Raw genomic sequence first — 17840 nt, 5'->3', positions numbered from 1 at the left:
TTTCCTGGTTCAGTCAGAATTGGTATTTAAGAATTGGTATTTAAACAGTCCTCCTCATCATGCTGTTCACATTTTGACATCATGAGACTGTTGGGGGTCACACCCACCATTTTGGTCAGATGGAAGACTGGGCTACACAGCTCGACATGCGCAGCAGCAGTGAGTGTGTCGGAGCTCTGATGTCATCGGAGCTTATAAAAAGCAGAGAAAACAAACTATTAGCCACCGTTTCCAAGTCGTAGCTTACGACGTTAGGGGGCAATCTCTCGAGAAAAGATGCTCGCAGGCGGGTTTACTTTTCCTCCAAACTGGCCATTCCCAGAAGAGCTTGAAAGCAGGAAATCTGATGCAGGAATATCAGAAGAATCGTATCTGATCGAAGAGCTGAGACGTAACGCAACCACAAGTAAAACCCACAGAGGGTTTGTTCCAAGGACACGCATCCAACTTGAACGCAACAAACAGTTGTCCTCAAGTTGGATGCGTTTGTCCTGCTGATTGCCAATCAGCCAGGAGTTAAAGCTGAACTTTGGAAGTTTTTAATTTGAAACAGACTGCAGTCTGGACCTCATGGTCACTCCATTGTTCGTTCCATCATTTTATTGCTCTTGGGGTTTTTCCACTGAGCTACTGCCTCAGAGTTTTCAAACCCTTTGTTTGAGATTTGGGGCTATTAGGTGCTATCTGCTAAGGGTCGTGGCTCTACCGTTCTACCAGCGGATAGACGCTGTCGAGACGCACACATGGATAAAGGTTTACTACATAGTGGTTTCTGATCATTTTCCCAAGTTAATCCAAATTGTAGTGTTATTCTCATTTGTCCATAAACTGCTGATTTGATCTCCATCAAACCCTCCAACACCTCCTTATTTTTGATTATTAGTGTGCGCCTTTTTGTAGAATAGTGCTTGCTTAGTTAGGTGAACGTTGTTGGACCTGAATAGTTTGATTGTAAGGGGGAGTATTGTTTTAATAAATGTTCACCCAGATAAAGAGAAAGCGTACGTAATTGTGTATGAGTTATTATCTGTCAAGATAAGATCAGAATTCCACCATTCGGTAAACCGGTTGATAACACAGTGACAGTTGGTGTGATTTTGGTTAATAATTATCAGTTATTAATGACAATTAATTAATCGTAATTATTAAGTGCTGTGAGGCCAATAATGACACCACCAGAGTGTTTCTCTGATCTTTATTCGAAGTGATGTTTGGTTAGAATTGATTTCTTTTAAATTATGATTTTTAATTATAATTTCTGATAAATATTTATAATCAATAATCATAAATCCTTACAAGACCAAGAGAACCCCTAACAACTGATTAACAGTACCACGCCATTGCGGGGCTTCACCTAGGATGTTCTCAAATGGAAGTGGCCACTGAGCTTACTGTCACAGAGAGTCATCAGCATGTTGCAGCAGAGATACAGATTCTGGAAGAGTCCCAGAAAGACAAAAAAGTAGAAATTCGTGAACACACCACCAGGCACAGGCATTATCATCTTCCATGGGCCAGGGAACATTTATGCCAGATGAGGGACTAGTAGAATTTAGGGCTGTTCTCTGATGAAAGTAGATTCACTTTGAGTAGAAATGGTATTGGTGACATCAAGGAGAGCGCTATGCATCAGCCAATTTTTATTACCAGACGAGCCTTTGGTGGTGGGGTTACAGTGTGGGCAGCTGTGTCTAGTCAATACAGAAATACCCTACACTTTGTGAATGGTACAGTGATAAGTCCATACTACCTGAATAACATCATTAATCCAGTCAGTGTGGCCCTGCATAAACAACACAGGCCTAGTTTCATGTTCACGGTCCAGCTCATCAAGGTCGCATCATTAGGGAACGACTGCTGTAGACTGGGCTACCTCAAATGGAGTGGTCTGCACTTTCTCCAGACCTGAATCCCATAGAAAACCATTGGGATCAACTCAGTTGAAGTCTAGAAGCTCATAACTATGTACCCCATAACCTCAAAGATCTGAGAGCCACATTTGTCAAGCTGTAATTGATGCTCAAAGGAATGATGACACGATACTGAGATATTGACATTTTTGTTGTGGTATACCCACCACAGTTTTTGTTTCAATAAATTGTTTGAGGTGAGGAAATCACCACTGCATGCTTCTATTTAAATGCCCTACTTTAATGATACTATATCACTGTAGCATGAACTTATATGTATCTTTCAACATAAATCAGTCGTGTTTCAGTTTGATCTATTTTCATTCATTCTACAAGACAGCACAAGGAATGAAATGTACATGCTCAACCCCCCTATGGAGATTTGTCACTAAAATGTAGAAATTTGTCAATTCTTATGAAAAGACCCACCTGTAACAAGCAAAGGTGGTATGAACAACACCATTAAACTAGAAAACGTTCCTGCGAAAATGCAGTGTGAATGCTCTAAGCTGAATTTTCTCACTGAAAACTGAGTGAAAGAAGCTAAACTGCAGACAATTTGCTGAAATGTAATGAATTAGCAGAAAAATCTGAAAACTAAAACTTTAAGCTGATCTGCTTAAATAGAAAGACTGCGATTTAAAAACGGCTTAACAAGCGGTAGTTACCTCAAAACGCCTTGTTCAAAACAATTATTCAGATGTAATAAAATTTGTAGAAATGTGAGTAAAGCAAGAAAGAACTGCTAGCAGGAAAGATGCATACACATAAACAAAAAGGTTGCTTAAGAAGGTGAAGTCAGTGTTAAAACTTGTTGAAATGATAAATCACATTTGGAGACATAAAGATATTTTATTACACAGTCTGGTTCAGGACATTTTTGACAAATGGAAATGCTTGAAAATACTTTTTGAAAGAAGTCTGCATTTATGGGCGAAGATTAAGGGCATGACATGTTTCAGCAATGGACACTGACAAGTTTGAAAAGTCGATGACCAACATAAAAAGAGATATAAAGACAGCAACACAAAAAGACATATAGAGGAGGCAGAAAGATTGAGAGGGAGAGAGGCACAGACATAGAGAAGACAGACAGAAAGACAGAATGAGATAGAGACAGGCTGGCTTTGGCTACCATTCTCCATCTCCTGGCTTCATCTCTGTAGCTCCACGATGACAGTTAGGTGGCAGTTGGTACCTGTTGATCTCCTTCTCCATTGAATAAAATGGGATGCAACTTGCCTTTTTGATAAAGCTTATAGTTAGAGTGGCTTAGGTTATCCTGAGCTATTTCTGTAGCTATGCGGCTATAGGCTTAGGCTACTGGAGGTCAAAATGGCCACTTTCACTCTCTCTGCTACATTCTCATACTACTCTCCAGTTTTGCATTATTTGCTGTTATTTCATCTTTTAACTTCATGTTCTCTCTCTTTTCTCTTCCTAGAAGCTACACCTGGCCTGACTCTGTATCTACCTGTGACACCTTCCTGGAACCATTATGCTCACCTTCTACTGATGACACACTTGGCCCTGTCTTTCAGTGTTTAACCCTATTTTTCTCTTAGACATAGCTACTGAGTGAGCTTTTACTGTGACTAACTGTGTGTGCTCTCTCTCATACTCTAAACTTGAAAACTGGCACAGAGTTTATCTGTTTTTTCTTCCTAGATGAAACCACAATAGGAGCTACATCCATTAACATTTACTTTTCCTTCCCATAGAAAGTATAACCTGATTCAGTGCTTCTGTGTTCTTTTTCCTTCTCCACTCTGTTCTCTCAAACCCCCAGTTGGTTGTGGCAGATGTCGCTCACACAGAGCCTGGTTCTGCTGGAGGTTTCTTCCTGTTAAAATGGAGTTTTTCCCCCCTCACTGTCGCTACATGCATGCTCAGTATGAGGGATTGCTGCAAAGTCAACGCCAGTGACTGTCCACTGTCGCTACATGCTCATCCAGGAGGAGTGACTGCTACAAGTCACTGACTTGATGCAATCTGCTGGGTTTCCTTAGATAGAAAAAATGTTTAACCAATTTGAATAAACAACTGAATCTGACTGCACTGTTCGATAGTTAGGATTAATTGGAAAAAATCCTAAAAAAAATAAAGGGGACGCTCAAATAACACATACTAGATCTGAATGAATGAAATATTCTTATTGAATACTTTGTTCTGTACAAAGTTGAATGTGCTGACAACAAAATCACACAAAAATCATCAATGGAAATCAAATGTATTGACCAATGGAGGCCTGGATTTGGAGTCACACACAAAAGTAAAGTGGAAAAACACTACAGGCTGATCCAACCTTGATGTAGTGTCCTTAAAACAAGTCAAAATGAGGCTCAGTATTGTGTGTGGCCACCACGTGCCTGTATGACCTCCCTACAACACCTGTGTATGCTCCTGATGAGACGGCAGATGGTCTCCTGAGGGATCTCCTCCCAGACCTGGACTAAAGCATCCGCCAACTCCTTGACAGTCTCTGGTGCAATGTGACGTTGGTGGATGGATGTCCCAGATGTGCTCAATCGGATTCAGGTCTGGGGAACGGGTGGGCCAGTCCATAGCTTCAATATCTTCATCTTGCAGGAATTGCTGACACACTCCTGCCACATGAGGTCTAGCATTGTCCCGCATTAGGAGGAGCCCAGGGCCAACCGCACCAGCATATGGTCTCACAAGGGGTCTGAGGATCTCTTCTCGGTACCTAATGGCAGTCAGGCTACCTCTGGTGAGCACAAAGAAATGCCACCCCACACCATTACTGACCCACTGCCAAACTGGTCATGCTGAAGGATGTCGTAGGCAGCAGATCACTCTCCACGGTGTCTCCAGACTCTGTCACGTCTGTCACATGCTCAGTGTGAACCTAATTTCATCTGTGAAGAACACAGGGCACCAGTGGCAAATTTGCCAATTCTGTTGTTCTCTTGCAAATGCCTAGCGTCCTGCACGGTGTTGGGCTGTGAGCACAACCTCCATTTGTGAACGTCGGGCCCTCATACCATCCTCATGGAGTTGGTTTCTAACCGTTTGTGCAGACACATGCACATTTGTGACCTGCTGGAGGTCATTTTGCAGGGCTGTGGCAGTGCTCCTCCTGTTCCTCCTTGCACAAAGGCGGAGGTAACGGTCCTGCTGCTGGGTTGTTGCCCTCCTACGGCCTCCTCCACTTCTCCTGGTGTACTGGTCTGTTTCCTGGTAGTGCCTCCAGGCTCTGGACACTATGCTGACGGATACAGCAAACCTTGCCACAGCTCGCATTGATGTGCCATCCTGGATGAGCTGCACTACCTGAGCCACTTGTGTGGGTTGTAGAGTCCATCTCATGCTACCACGAGTGTGAAAGCACCACCAACATTCAAAAGTGACCAAAACATCAGCCACAAAGCATAGGTACTGAGAAGTGGTCTGTGGTCCCCACCTGCAGAACCGCTCCTTTATTGAGTGTGTCTTGCTAATCGCCAAAGAGTTCCCCCTGTTGTCTATTCCGTTTGCACAACAGCATGTGAAATTGATTGTCAATCAGTGTTGCTTCCTAAGTGGACAGTTTGATTTCACAGAAGTTTGATTTACTTGGAGTTATATTGTGTTGTTTAAGTGTTCCTTTTATTTTTTTGAGCAGTGTGTCTTTTCGTTGTCCGATGAGCTAACCCTTCCCTCCTACTTCCCTATGTCTAAGGAGATTGCTCAATCCAACTCTCCATCCAACGGGTCCGGCCTTCCCCAAACCTGAAAGATCTTACTAAGCAGGTTTACTGAAAGTTCTGTTTAAGCTGGTGTCGAGAAGTGACTCGCCTAGCCTCTAACAGCCTTCATACAAAAGTCTTGCCCTTCCTCAACTGGAGGTCCGGATGACTGAGTAGCCCACAGCAGTCATTCACATTTCAACAGTCACTTTTGTTCACGGCTGCTCATTCCCTAATATTACAACTGGCTCTTGGTATATGGGCTAGGTTAATTTTAGTGGCTTGGCACGAGCCCCAAAGGCGCTGTTTTAACAAACTTGGCTAAGGTAACCTATAAAAACCTCCTAAAATATCTTAGAACCAGGCAACAAGACTTTTTACCACCAATGGAAAACCAAAAATAAGGTGACTCGAATAACTGAATGTCCACGATTTAACTAGAAGTTTATATGCTTTCTTTAATTAGTAACGCTTATGCAGGGGTCAGTAACAGCTTAAATTTGGCAACACAAAATAATTTCAATAATAGAAATGAATTCCTGATGTTGAAACTAGTGAGTTTGGAGAGGCTTTGAAGATGGAGGCTCATCCATGCACCTGATGAAGATGTCTCTTCTGGTAACAACGAGTGATTTCTTGAAGGAAATACGACTTATTCTTCAGTTTTCTTCCTCTAGCGGACAGACACTGATGCTCCAGGTTTTGATGGTTAAACAGGAACTTTGTTGTTATATGTCTCAGAAAACAGTAGCTTCCAGAGGTTGAAGAGTTGAAAGAAACCCCTGTGACATAAATGAGGTTGATTCAGGACTTCCAGAAGCCCGATATTTAGAGCAATCAGCTGTTCACCAATCAAGTTCACTTCTGTTGTCTGGATAAAAAGGCTTTAGATGAAATCAGATTCTTAATCTTGAGGCACAGTCCTTCCAGGGCACACGGGTTGATCCTCTTTTTAATGCAGTCGATCAGCTGGGCTGTCTCTGGTCCTTTTCCATCTGAGCTTCTTTTGTACGTCCGATCTTGTTCGCTGGTCTTCTGCGAGGAAACAACTGCATTTCCCTTTTTTGGCATTCCTTTTATAGTGCAGATGCTGTCACTGGTCAGCCCTTTGTTAGGCTTCTCAGTTATTGCACAACATACTTTTGCCCAATACGTTATTGCTCAATACTTAATCATGGTCATTGTGACTTTCTGGTTCTGTTTTTCGGCCTTGGTAATAGCCACGCAGCTGGCTGTAGACTCATCCTCCCTTCCTTGCGCTGGTCTTCAAAAGATTCGCTGTCAGTAAGCAGCTGGCTCTTGTCACTCCTACAGTTCTCTCCCTAATCTGCTCAGTCTTAAACTTTACACAATATTACATATTTCATTCTCAACTTTCTGCATTTACTTTAAAACACAGTTTTAAAACCATCACATCATTCTTTTTATTCATACATCACAACTGATCAACATTATATCTTTCATATGTAGCTGATTGAGAATTTTAAACCTTAATGTTTTTTACTTTAATTATCAGTTCTTAACCATATTTCAATCATACATCTTTTAACTTGATAATGAAATTTTACTAATTTCATTTAATACTTATTGTAATTTTTATGGATTTAACTGTGAGCAGTTAATAAATGTTGCATGGATTACATGGAAAGATCTCACCTTATTTTGACAATGTACCTGACTTGAAATCTGTGATTCGACTGAATTAACTTAGCCCATTTTAAAGTTACCCACCTTTCACACGCCAGGAAGGAAACCACACTGCTCTTCCTGAATCCGAGGTTCGACTATCCGTCCTCATTTTGACTTGTTTTAAGGACACTACATCAAAGTTGGATCAGCCTGTAGTGTTTTTCCACTTTACTTTTGTGTGTGACTCCAAATCCAGGCCTCCATTGGTCAATACATTGATGATTTTTGTGTGATTTTGTTGTCAGCACATTCAACTTTGTACAGAACAAAGTATTCAATAAGAATATTTTATTCATTCAGATCTAGTATGTGTTATTTGAGCGTCTCCTTTATTTTTTTGAGCATTTTTTCCAATTAATCCTAACTATCGAACAGTGCAGTCAGATTCAGTTGTTTATTCAAATTGGTTAAACATTTTTTCTATCTAAGGACACCCAGCAGATTGCATCAAGTCAGTGACTTGTAGCAGTCACTCCTCCTGGATGAGCATGTAGCGACAGTGGACAGTCACTGGTGTTGACTTTGAAGCAATCCCTCATACTGAGCATGCATGTAGCGACAGTGGAGAGGAAAAAGAACACAGAAGCACTGATTCAGGAGTACTTTGTATGGGAAGGAAAAGTAAATGTCATTGGATGTAGCTCCTATAGTGGTTTCTTTTAGGAAGAAAAAACAGATAAACTGAGCCAGTTTTCAAGTTTAGAGTATGAGAAAGGGCACACAGTTAGTCAAAGTAAAAGCTCGGTCAGTAGTGTCCGAGCTACCGCACCCTGTTGGCGGTCAGACGCCTCGGAGCTCCTCTGGTCCTTGGTCCCCATGAATCGATCACACACTCTATCTAAAGACTCTTAAAGGAACGACTCTCAACCAGTTTCTAACTTTTAGCTCTTTTAATCTAAATTAAAGCAGAGGAATGTTTACAGAGATCAGCGCTAAGGCTCCCGTCTCGGACCGTCGCCGTCTGTGTAAGGATGACGAAGAGCCTCGATAGAAGGTCACATATAGTTTTTATATCTGGCACTCCAATGCAATAGATGTGCACTCCCTCAGTGATTATCAGTAAACTATGTGTCACCATTGTGGTGTCTATCTGTTAGATTGTGTAGTAGTGGGTGTCCATACTTAATCTAAGTGTGCTGTTGCTTTCTAATCAAACCAGTTATACCGGCTGCTCCACTATCAAACCCAGTGCCTCAGCTTCAGGTCATTTATGACAATCCTTGGGCCATGTATCCTTGTACAATATCCTATTGTAACAAAAGGGAAACATTAGAACTTGTATTTTATTTCACTATAGTATAAATGGGAAAAACAGCTATGAGTCATATTAATAAAGGTTATTCCTAACAGTAGCTATGTCTAGGAGAAAAATAGGGTTAAACACTGAAAGACAGGGCCAAGTGTGTCATCAGTAGAAGGGTTAGGGTATAAAGGATCCAGGAAGGTGTCACAGGTAGATACAGAGTCAGGCCAGGTGTAGCTTCTAGGAAGAGAAAAGAGAGAGAACATAAAGTTAAAAGCTGAAAAAACAGAAAATAATGCAAAACTGGAGAGTAGTATGAGAATGTAGCAGAGAGTGAAACTGGTCATTTTGTCCTCCAGCAGCCTAAGCCTATAGCCGCATAACTACAAAGATAGCTCAGGATAACCTAAACCATTCTAACTATAAGCTTTATCAAAAAAGAAACTTTTAAGCCTAGCCTTAAAAGTAGACAGGGTGTCTGCCTCACGGACTAAAACTGAGAGTTGGATCAGTGTCAGACGTTTTGGAATATGAAGAATTGAAATTGCAGAGGCTGCCACCTAGATTTTTGAACAGAAATATCTTTTATATTAAGTGTTCATTATATTTATAGATAGTCTTTGAAGTGAACACTCAGGAAACCTCATCTGGTAGTAGAAGGGAAGCATTTTAGGCCTACCTAAAAGGTCAGATCAGTTTCACAAGTTATAAAACAAAAAGGACTCGCAAGAAATTAAAAAATCTTGAAATAGAAATAAAAGTGTCTGAAATGTCTAATATCACGAGTGCACCACAAAATTTTTTTGCTCAGATCACAATATAATTAACTTTGCCTCTAAGTCAGTATCCAACTCATTGCATGTAAAACAACCATTTTATACCAAAAAGCCTGGAAACCTGTTGGGCTGGCACATTCATCAACTATAAGATGAAAAGGCAATAACAGTACCTCAGGTATAAACAATAATAAATTAACTTTCGTTGAACCCTGAAATCTTTAAGACCTTTTTGAGAAATTATATACTTCTGAATTAATAAATGCATTCATTTAATTCCTTTATTTTACCTCAGCACAGACAAGGCCATTGTGAATAAAAAATAATTTAAACAAATGTCACCACCATCAGTTATATCCAAGGTGCATCCTACAGGTCAGAACCAAGAGAAAAACGTATATCTGTATTGACCAGATAAAACCTGGTTGATGCATCTCTAGATGAAACTTATATAGAAATGCAATTATATTAACTAGGCCAAAGCACAGCAATACTAAAAAGATTAAATTGGGTGAAAAACAAGAACCACAGATTTTTCCACCATAACAATCTTGTGAACTGAAAAGCAGAATATTTTTCCCCAGGCAAATAAATCCTTTATTTTAATTGGATCCAATCATGATTTAAGTTTTTTGTTTTTGTTGGTAATAAAAGATCTCTCTTATTTTGAGGAATTTACAAAGATTCTAGGTGGAACAACTGTTCTTGACTTCCGTTCTTGTATTACTGAGGTAGCCACAGTAATGTAATTAGTTCTAGTCTGTGACTGTGAGATGTATATAATCTTACATTTTATATCGTTCACTTTTAGATATTAGGCTAAATTTGAAATTAAACTGGATCACTGACTTAAATATTAGCTGTGTTTTTATGTGTCTTTCTCAGAGAGTTGATCAAGTATGAGTTTTTCCCAGAAACCACAAGAAAAGAAGATGATACGAAGAAGCATCCTAAATACCCATGGGGTCGGGCCATCTACACACTGGAAGGTAATTTAATGATAATTTCACATCTACATCGCTCATATGTTATGGGTGTTAATCTGCATTATAGGCTCGTATGCAGCACATTGTTGGGCTGGGAATCAAACCCCAAATCTGAAACAAGTGTGACAAAAAGTGAAAAAACTGAATCTGACCTGTAAGGGGGCAAATATTTTTTTTACAACACTATATAAACTGAGTTGGTAAAGACTCAAAATATTCATTGAGTGACTTCCATTTCCCTTAATATGTTTGCTCTGTACGTGAATTCTCAAGGCGTGGTGTGGCTAAGTCGTGCTATAAGAAGTTGTGCACATTCTAGAATTGCGCCGCTCAAGGTGGCTGCAGGTTGGAGTAGCTCTGTTACTTTTGATTCTGATTTATTCTTTTTTGGGAACTATTCCTCTTGTGGTGGATACAGTTGATTTTTTTTGGATGACTGTCCACTCTGGTGTCGGATGCTGTGCAGCTTGGAGGATTTTTCTTAATACTTTCTCTTTTTGGACATTTGTGATGATGCATTGCCATGGCAACGGGGTTTTTTCTTACAACTGGGAGCAACTGATTAATATCTCAAAAGCTCAAATAATACTTCAACTACAACCCCAAATCCCTGATGAGTTGAAAAGGAGACGCCGTGGATGCAGAGCAGGAGCTAAGAGAAGAGAGAGGAGGAAGTTCAAACCATCTCTTCCGTCGATTATGATGGCAATGTGAGATCGTTGGGAAACAAGTTGGATGAACTCCAAGCCCTACAAAGGACCCAGCCAGAGTACAGGGCATGCAGTATTATGTGTTTTACTGAGACATGGCTTTGAGACTACAGACTGGGACGCACTGTGCCAGCCACATGGAGAGGACATCAATGCCATGACTGAGTGTGTAACCAACTATATAAACTTCTGTGTGGATAACATCATCCCCACCAGAACCGTGAGATGCTTCCCCAACAACAAACCTTGGATCACCAGTGACCTGAAGGACCTGCTTAACAAGAAAAAAAGAGCCTTCAGAGAGGGAGACAGAGAATTATTGAGGAGTATACAGAAGCAACTTAAAGTCAAGATAAGAGACAGCAAGCAGGGGTACAAGAAGAAGCTGGAGAGCAAGCTTCAGCAAAACAATATCAGAGATGTGTGGACATGGATGAAGAAGATCACAGGCTTCAAGCAGAAGGATGATCAGACCGTTGGAGGTCTGGACAGAGCCAATGAACTGAACACATTCTTCAATAGGTTCAGTTCAGAAACAAGCTTCGCATCCTCCTCTCCTGCTCACAGCCAAACAGACATTCCACCTTCCTTTGACCCACAGGACCCACAGCTGTCCAGTAACACCTCACATTTTTTATCTTCCACCTCAGCCCTAGACCCTTCTGCTTCTACATGTTTGCCTTCAACCATATCAGAAGATGCTGATGCTTCCTTTGCTTCCCCCTTCCACCTGTGTGTCTCAAGAAGTCAAGTGAAGATGCAACTGGAGAGACTGAATCGGAATAAGGCTGCAGGTCCAGATCATGTCAGCCCTAGAGTCCTGAAGGCCTGTGCAGAGCAGCTCTGTGGGATTCTGCAGCACCTCTTGAACCATAGCCTGGCCCAGAAGAAGGTTCCGGTTGTGGAAGACCTCCTGTCTTGTTCCGGTACCAAAGAAAACTCACCCATCAGTCCTCAATGACTATAGACCTGTTGCCCTGACATCCCACATCATGAAGGTCCTAGAGAGACTCCTGTTGGCCCACCTGAGTAAGCAAACAGTAAACCATCAGGACCCCTTCAGTTTGCTTATCGCTGTGGAGTTGGAGTTGAAGATGCCATCATGCACCTGCTTCAACAAACCCACTGTCATCTGGACAAAGCCAGCAGCACTGTGAGGATCATGTTCTTTGATTTCTCCAGTGCATTTAACACTACGACTACCTGACAAACGGTCCACAGTTTATGAGACTGAAGGGTTGTGAGTCTAACCAGGTAGTCAGCAGCACAGGAGCACCACAGGGGTCTGTGCTCTCACCATTCCTTTTCACTCTGTACACCTCAGACTTCCAGTACAAGACAGACTCCTGTCATCTGCAGAAATACTCGGATGATTCTGCAGTTGTGGGATGGATCAGAGATGGACAAGAAGCTGAGTACAGGAAGGTGGTGGACCGCTTTGTGAATATATTTTTCATATGCATATTGCAGTCCTTTCTGTCCAGTTCTCTCCAATATTTCCGAGACATTGCACCAGAAATTTGAAACGATTTCCTTCGGAATGTCTTTCACAGAAATCACAGAGAAATCCATCACAAATGTGGGCAGCAATGCTTGCCAGTCAAAGCAACAGTAACTTAGCTTAGCGAAATGTTAATTAAATTTTTACAGTTTTTTATTTATGTCTTAAATTGTAAATAAACTGTATGTCCTAATACACAGCGCAGACAGCTGCAATGCAATGCATGGCAGGCACCTATTGTTATTCACCTCTAAACTGGACTCTTTATTATTATTCTTCCGTCCAGGTTATTGCGGCCTGAACCGTAGCGCGCACCCCCACAATATATATATATCAAAACATCTGGCTCGATTCCAGGAGGTGTCCTATTACTTTTATTGGCCTTTCGAGTTACCATGGCGACGTAATTAACGAAAAACCACAGTTTCTCTAAAATTAGACTCCAAGCGACACAAACTTTGCGAGAAAATCCCACTCCTACTGTGGAGATGGCAGTTACTAGAGTGTAGAAAGTGAGGATTTTTTCAGGAAAAATTATTTTTAACTCGCCCTCACGGCCACAAATTTCACTCTAAAGTCACAATTTTCGGCCAGTTTGTAGGGCTGGGCCTCTGCTTTCACACAATATCTTTAAAATTGTTCTAGGTCTCACGGTTTTCTGTCAAACCCCCCTCGATCGCCAAGAGTCAGTAGAATTCTGTAGGCCTTCTCCTATGTATTTCAATGAGTTTGACCAGTAATCCATGAGTGACATCATTTCTTTCCATCATCTTATTTTAAACTGTGAATGACATAGAGCTATGAAAATCTCCATGATTGGGGACAAGGGATGGCTGTCGACCACAGTTCAAAAAATTTTCAAATACAATGTACGGTTTCCGAGATATTAGACTTTGTTCAGGAGCATGTTCAGGCATTTTGGTCTTTTTCTCCATTTTTCCTCTCTTTTCACCTACTGTTGTGTCTTTATTATTATATTTTCAAAAATAAAGGATTGATATTAATGTTCCCCTGTCCGTTCTGATAAAAACGGTCCAAGAATGACGTCGATAGCCCCTATGGTTTCCGAGTTATGGCCAGTAGTTCGGGAGCATGCGCCTCCATGTTATAAAGCCAGGCCAGGGGCAGACACAGAGTGAGGTGCTGCATGAGTGAGAAACAGCAGGTGTCAAGTTACACTTTGCTGATTGGCTGATTCATTCCTCACTGTTCTATTTATAGCTCTGTGTATCTCCTACTGTACATGTCTGGATGTGATTCTGTCTTTCTTTCTGCCTCTCTGTGTCTCACACTCAGACACACACCCACACACACATCCATGGATTACTATCTTTGTGAGGACTTTGCATTGACTTCCATTGATTTTCATTCATTTCTATGTCTTAAACCTGACCTTACCCCTAACCCTTTGACTATCTTCATAGGAGGCAAGTACATGGTGGCTATGTTGTGTGGGGAACTTAAACAGCATGTACTGCTGTTCCAACATCCACACAACAGTGATTAACCCTAAAGGGCAATTTCTTTCATCAACCTTCCATGGTTACTAATGATTTTTGAAAGCTGATAATAGCATACACAATGGTTTTAGAAGAGCACTAAAACTTTCAAAATAAAAGCCTCAACCTTCCATAATTATTATTGATTTTTTTAAGCTGATAATAGCATACACAATGATTTTAGAATACCAAGCAGGTTCTATATAACTAGTGGAACTAACCCAGACCTGAAAGGACAACTATGCTTGATTTTCAAAATAAGACAAAACATGGTCAACAAAATAAAAGCCTTTCCATTTTAAACAATAGATCATTGCAGAACTGGGCTTCACACTACTTTTGGAGCTCACCCAGTGTTGAAAATAGGACCATGTTGGCCTTTACAATAAAGCTTACTGAAAATGTCAAACTAAAAGCCTCAGACTTCCAAAGTTACTAGTAATATTTTAAGCTGATAATAGCATAGACAATGATTTTTAATAAAAATAGCAAGCTCCGGTCCAAGAAGCACGCACCAAGAGGCAGGCCCCGTCTAAATTTCTTCCGAAATTTTCTAGTTTATTTTTATTATTCCGTCTCCGTAGCGCGCACCCCCACAATATATATATCAAAACGTCCGGCTCGGTCTCGGGAGGTGTGCTATTACTATTATTGGCGTTTCGAGTTACCATGGCGACGTAAATGGACTTTCCTCACTTGAATGTACTTACCTTATAATTCTCTTTTTTCAGGTTGAACTGATTTTTATCTGTTAAGAGGATTTAGTCCTTTAGATTTATTTGTATTTTTCTGTCATAGAACATTAATGTCATTTCAGAATTTCTTTAATTATATATTCTCCATTTTGCTCATTTTTGGGAAATCTCTTTTATTTATGGACACATTTGAGAACTTTAAGAAACCTTGTTTCAGTAGTAAACCTCCTTTTTATTTCCTGTCATCCATCTTCTGTAATATTTTTCAGGAGTTGTTGATGGAGCTCCCTACTGCATGATAACAGATTTTCCCTGGCTAAGGACTCTGATAGCAGCTGACCCCAACAGCTATGCCCGCTGTGATTTTGAGGATGATGAAAGCAGTAAGTGTAGTCAGTACATATAGATAGACCAACATTTATTCATGTCATGTAATAGCTCGCTTAAAGTACACAACCCAGTTTTTTTACAATGAACCAAAGTATGCATTTTTTCCTCATCTTCATTGCTAAATTTCAGGCCTGCAGCACATGGCAAAAAGTTGGAAAATGGTCCTACTCAAACTAATGAACTGGTTTAAAAAGATGTTCTTTAAAACACCTGATCTCAAAATTATTTGTATAAAGGTTGTATCAATGAAAGGCAGAGGATTTATGGAACAAAAATAGACAGAATCACCAGCTTTTCAAGAGACATGTAAAAATGTAATTGAGCAGTATTCCTTAGAGCTTGTCAGTTTTACCACTAGGTAGAGCTGTCTGCAAAGGAACTGTTTCAACATGTATAAAAGCCCCTGTAAATGTTTTTTTCTGTTCTGTTAGCCACCATCTATGCTCCACGGCGTAAAGGGCAGCTGTCTGCTGACATCTGCATGGAAACCATTGGTGAGGAGATCTCAGAGTGCAGACAGAGCAAGAAAGGGGTGTTCCAAAGAGTGGTGGTTCTCTTCCTTCATCACTGTGATATGCCTGGAGAGCCTGTGCATGATGACTATATCTAGACAGAGGGAGCTCTCAACTCAAGGGTCTTGACCTAAAGGTGTTTGGAAATGTCAAATGTAGTAATATGTTTGGAAAGCAACAGGTCAGGCCTGTGTCTTTCTCCACCCAATTGTCTTTAGTTTTTAGGTTCTTCTGTTATTAGACACACAACTTTTTTGTCTCTGAAGATATACCTAAAATGTTTTGACAGAGACTTCTGTCTTCATCATAGGGTCACTAGATGGTACGTGACGTGTCCAAATCAGCTGTTGTTCACTGCTGTTGGCTAATAGCTGAAGGACGTTGTTCCAGGTGTAAGAAAGCTGGAAGGCCTATTGGTCCTGTTTCACAGCTGTGTGGGCTCGTTTTCTAATCTCCACCGCCTACATGATCCATTGCTGATGTCTGTTGTTTTCCATACAGATGATTTTTGTCCTTTCCCAATCCACAATGTGGTTTTCCTATTTGCAGTGGCCCACTATCACTGATTTTAAGTTCCTACACCTAGAACAACATCCTCCAGCGATGAGCCAGCACCAGGGGGCGGTGTCGGCCTGTCATATTGACGGGATGACACAGCCTCAGGGAATAACAGCTGATTTTGACATGTGACATACTATCTAGTGGCACCTCTGATGAGGATGGAAGTCTTCATCGAAACCTGTCAGGTATTTCCTCAGAGTCAAAAAGGTTATGTGTTTAATAATAAAAGAACCTAAAGACTATATTGTATACAGACACAATGAATCTTTTTGGAATAAGACATTGGTATACCTATGTAAAAAAAAAAAAAAAAGAATAAATCAGTCAGGACATGCTATAAGATGATAAGCTTGTGTTGGACAACTGAAGAGCTAAACTTACAGCTTTATTTACACCATGATTAATTTGTAGGTTAAAACTTCATTTCTTTGGATCCTGATCATTTTCTTAGCAAAAACAAAAAGGGGGTACATTCAATAACAGATTGGCAAAAGTTCTGTAAAACAAAAAAACTGCTGATTTTAGGGAAAAATGTGTTCTAGTGGTTTTAGTCCTCCAATGTGAGAATACATGCAACTAAGGATAATGGTTGGTTGCCCTGCTCTTCTTTCCTACAGTCTGTTATTGAAAACAAGTCTTTCATTTATTTATTCTTAGTCTGCTTTTGAAGTTGATTTTTTTGTCTTTTTGTGCAGACATCATGGTTTTGGATATCTAAAGGTTTTTCAGTTTATCTTTAGAATTTGTCTTGACTAATTTTTCAACGGATGTTGTTTTTACCCTCAAATTGTTAAACATTTATTAATAAAAGAGACTCATAATTTCAAGATATGAACCTGTGTTGTCTACATATAATAAACAACAAAGAACTCAAACGAGAAATTAAATTCACCTCACTGTGTTGAAGGTGGCCTGTCACAAACATACAGTCTTGTTTGAATTTTTTTGTGAAATCAGGTTCTGTGTCAGGTCTTTGCTGGATTATTTTTCTTAAAGGCACACTGTAAATTGCTTCCATCTTTTCTTTATAAAAACATTGCACCATATGGCATAATTGCAAACTGCAAGGATAAGAAAAAAGATAAGTTAAAAAGTGATTAGTAAACCTCTTAAGAATTTCATAAAGTATGAAGACCTTGTGAACAAGACAAAGAAAAAACTTTTTTTCAGGCAACCAGCCTGAGTTTTATTTGAATATATATTATCAACTAGATAATTCCGTATATATATCTTGGATCCCTCTCACTCATGGTTACATATTCTATTTTCCTTGAGGTCAGGAGCATTATGGAAAATGTTAGTTTGTTTTTGGTTCGAATCTTTTATATGGTGGAAATACATATGTCAATGGAAACCCCTTGATTAGACAAACGTGCCAATATATGGTTTTAGGGGGTTAAAAAGTATTATAAGTGGTGAAAATATCCAAAAACGGTGTAACTCCCAAGCATTCTGGGTATATAGAAACCATGAGAAAGAAGGTTATTGCATTTATATCCATTCCTATGGGAGTTGGGCAGTTGAAAGGTATTGATTTGGGTCCTCCTAAGATGAGAACTGGCAAACATGTTCTGCCCACACCTTAGCGTCCTACGGGCAATTTAAGGTAAATGGGGGCGGGGTCACTTAAGTGGGCATGGTTAAGTGCATTCCCAGCAATGGGAGTTGCTAAAATTGTC

At 40.3% G+C, this 17840-nt stretch overlaps 1 protein-coding gene across 3 annotated transcripts in view; it reads left to right on the top strand.

Moving 5' to 3' along the window:
• The window catches only part of fbxo38 (F-box protein 38), a 150066-nt gene extending 133078 nt beyond the window's left edge, over positions 1-16988 (top strand). For all 3 annotated transcript variants that reach the window (XM_047354624.1, XM_047354623.1, XM_047354625.1), the window contains 3 exons: positions 10193-10296; positions 14968-15081; positions 15520-16988. In XM_047354624.1, the coding sequence (XP_047210580.1) occupies positions 10193-10296; positions 14968-15081; positions 15520-15698 (397 nt within the window). In that variant the 3' untranslated portion in view covers positions 15699-16988. The remainder of the gene's footprint in view (positions 1-10192; positions 10297-14967; positions 15082-15519) is intronic.
• Positions 16989-17840: the final 852 nt, after the last annotated feature.

The sequence above is a fragment of the Girardinichthys multiradiatus genome, chromosome 23, assembly GCF_021462225.1.
Source record: "Girardinichthys multiradiatus isolate DD_20200921_A chromosome 23, DD_fGirMul_XY1, whole genome shotgun sequence".
Classification (NCBI taxonomy): Eukaryota; Metazoa; Chordata; class Actinopteri; order Cyprinodontiformes; family Goodeidae; genus Girardinichthys; species Girardinichthys multiradiatus.
This window is presented reverse-complemented; position numbering and strand designations above follow the sequence as displayed.